Genomic DNA, 1,368 nt, shown 5'->3' on the forward strand with positions numbered 1-1,368 from the left:
GGTTCCAAGCAAATGGACCGGCAGTGTCCCGATCCTTCGGCAGTGGAGCAGCTCTGGTGCCAGGGCGGTGAAGTACGGCCAGTGCTGGGTGTTTGCTGGTGTGGCGTGCACAGGTGAGACTCCGTCCGATGTCGACCGCCCCCGTGTCGATGATCAAACTCACCTGATCGCTCCGTAGTCCTGCGCTGTCTGGGAATCCCCACACGCCTCGTCACCAACTTCTGCTCGGCTCATGACGTGGACGGGAACCTCTGCGTGGACTTGGTGGACACCTTCAACAGTCGGAAGGACAGCTACTGGTGGGACCAAACTCTGAGTTTTGCTCAGGACTGCCGCCAGTTCCCTGTGCTGAATCCTATTCTCTCCTCGTTGGTTCAGGAACTTCCACTGCTGGGTTGAGTCCTGGATGAGGAGACATGATCTTCCAAAAGGAAATAATGGATGGCAGATTTTGGACCCGACCCCACAAGAAAGAAGTGATGGTACAGAACCACCTTTGACCTTCTTTTGACGTGACGGGACACAGAATCAATGAAGGTTTGCTCCTCAGGCGTGTTCTGCTGCGGTCCATGTCCAGTGACGGCCATTAAGGAGGGAAACCTGCAAGTGAAGTACGACGCTCCCTTTATATTTGCAGAGGTCAACGCTGACATCACACACTGGAGGGTCCTTCCAGACGGCCAGCGACAGAAGGTCTCGTTCTTTAAAAGTTGAAACCATGAGAGCTTGTTTGAAACCAGTTTAACAAGGAACGTCCTGGTTCTGGTCTTAGATCCATGTTGACCAGAGTTCAGTGGGAAGAAAAATCAGCACTAAAAGTGTTTATGGAGACAGCAGAGAAGATATCACTCTGCTCTACAAATATCCTGAAGGTGAGGAAATCTAAACTTTCATGTCACGCCGCACTCACATCCCCAAATAAACAAAGTTTGGATTTTCTTATCTCTGCATTTTTATTTCTTTGGAGTGATACGATTGCTGAGTACTGCGTATCTTCTAATTGAAGCCCTGCTGTTTATTAAGAGGTCTGTTGGAGACTGGCAGACAGAGTGGTGGTGGCTAATGGGTTCATTTTGAAATTCAGTCAAGCAATGCAGACAACACCAGATGAACATTTCAGCATTTATTAGGAACATTGTATTTTGTTCTGATTATCACAACATTTCTGTTTTCTCTTTGAAGCATCATTAATCTTTGTATACGTTTGGATACGTTTAGGATCCATCCCAAAAATGTGGTGCATCCTCAGAACCTGCTGGATCCGTGACGATCACAGCTACTGTTGTGTGAAGGCGGGGTACACTGTGGACACTTAGGGGGAATTTAGAGACTCCAGTCTCTAGCCTATGAAGCATGTTTTTGGACACG

General features: G+C 48.2%; 1 protein-coding gene across 4 annotated transcripts in view; it reads left to right on the forward strand.

Moving 5' to 3' along the window:
• Window positions 1-1,368, forward strand: part of tgm2l (transglutaminase 2, like) — an 11,861-nt gene that overhangs the window by 5,481 nt on the left and 5,012 nt on the right. The window contains exons 7-11 of one of the 4 annotated variants that reach the window (XM_024282299.2): window positions 57-113; window positions 179-299; window positions 379-482; window positions 551-693; window positions 773-872. In XM_024282299.2, the coding sequence (XP_024138067.1) occupies window positions 57-113; window positions 179-299; window positions 379-482; window positions 551-693; window positions 773-872 (525 nt within the window). The remainder of the gene's footprint in view (window positions 1-56; window positions 114-178; window positions 300-378; window positions 483-550; window positions 694-772; window positions 873-1,368) is intronic. The other 3 variants (XM_036212507.1, XM_036212508.1, XM_036212506.1) reach the window with 3 other exon arrangements.

The sequence above is a fragment of the Oryzias melastigma genome, linkage group LG6 (genome assembly GCF_002922805.2).
Source record: "Oryzias melastigma strain HK-1 linkage group LG6, ASM292280v2, whole genome shotgun sequence".
In the NCBI taxonomy this organism is placed as follows: Eukaryota; Metazoa; Chordata; class Actinopteri; order Beloniformes; family Adrianichthyidae; genus Oryzias; species Oryzias melastigma.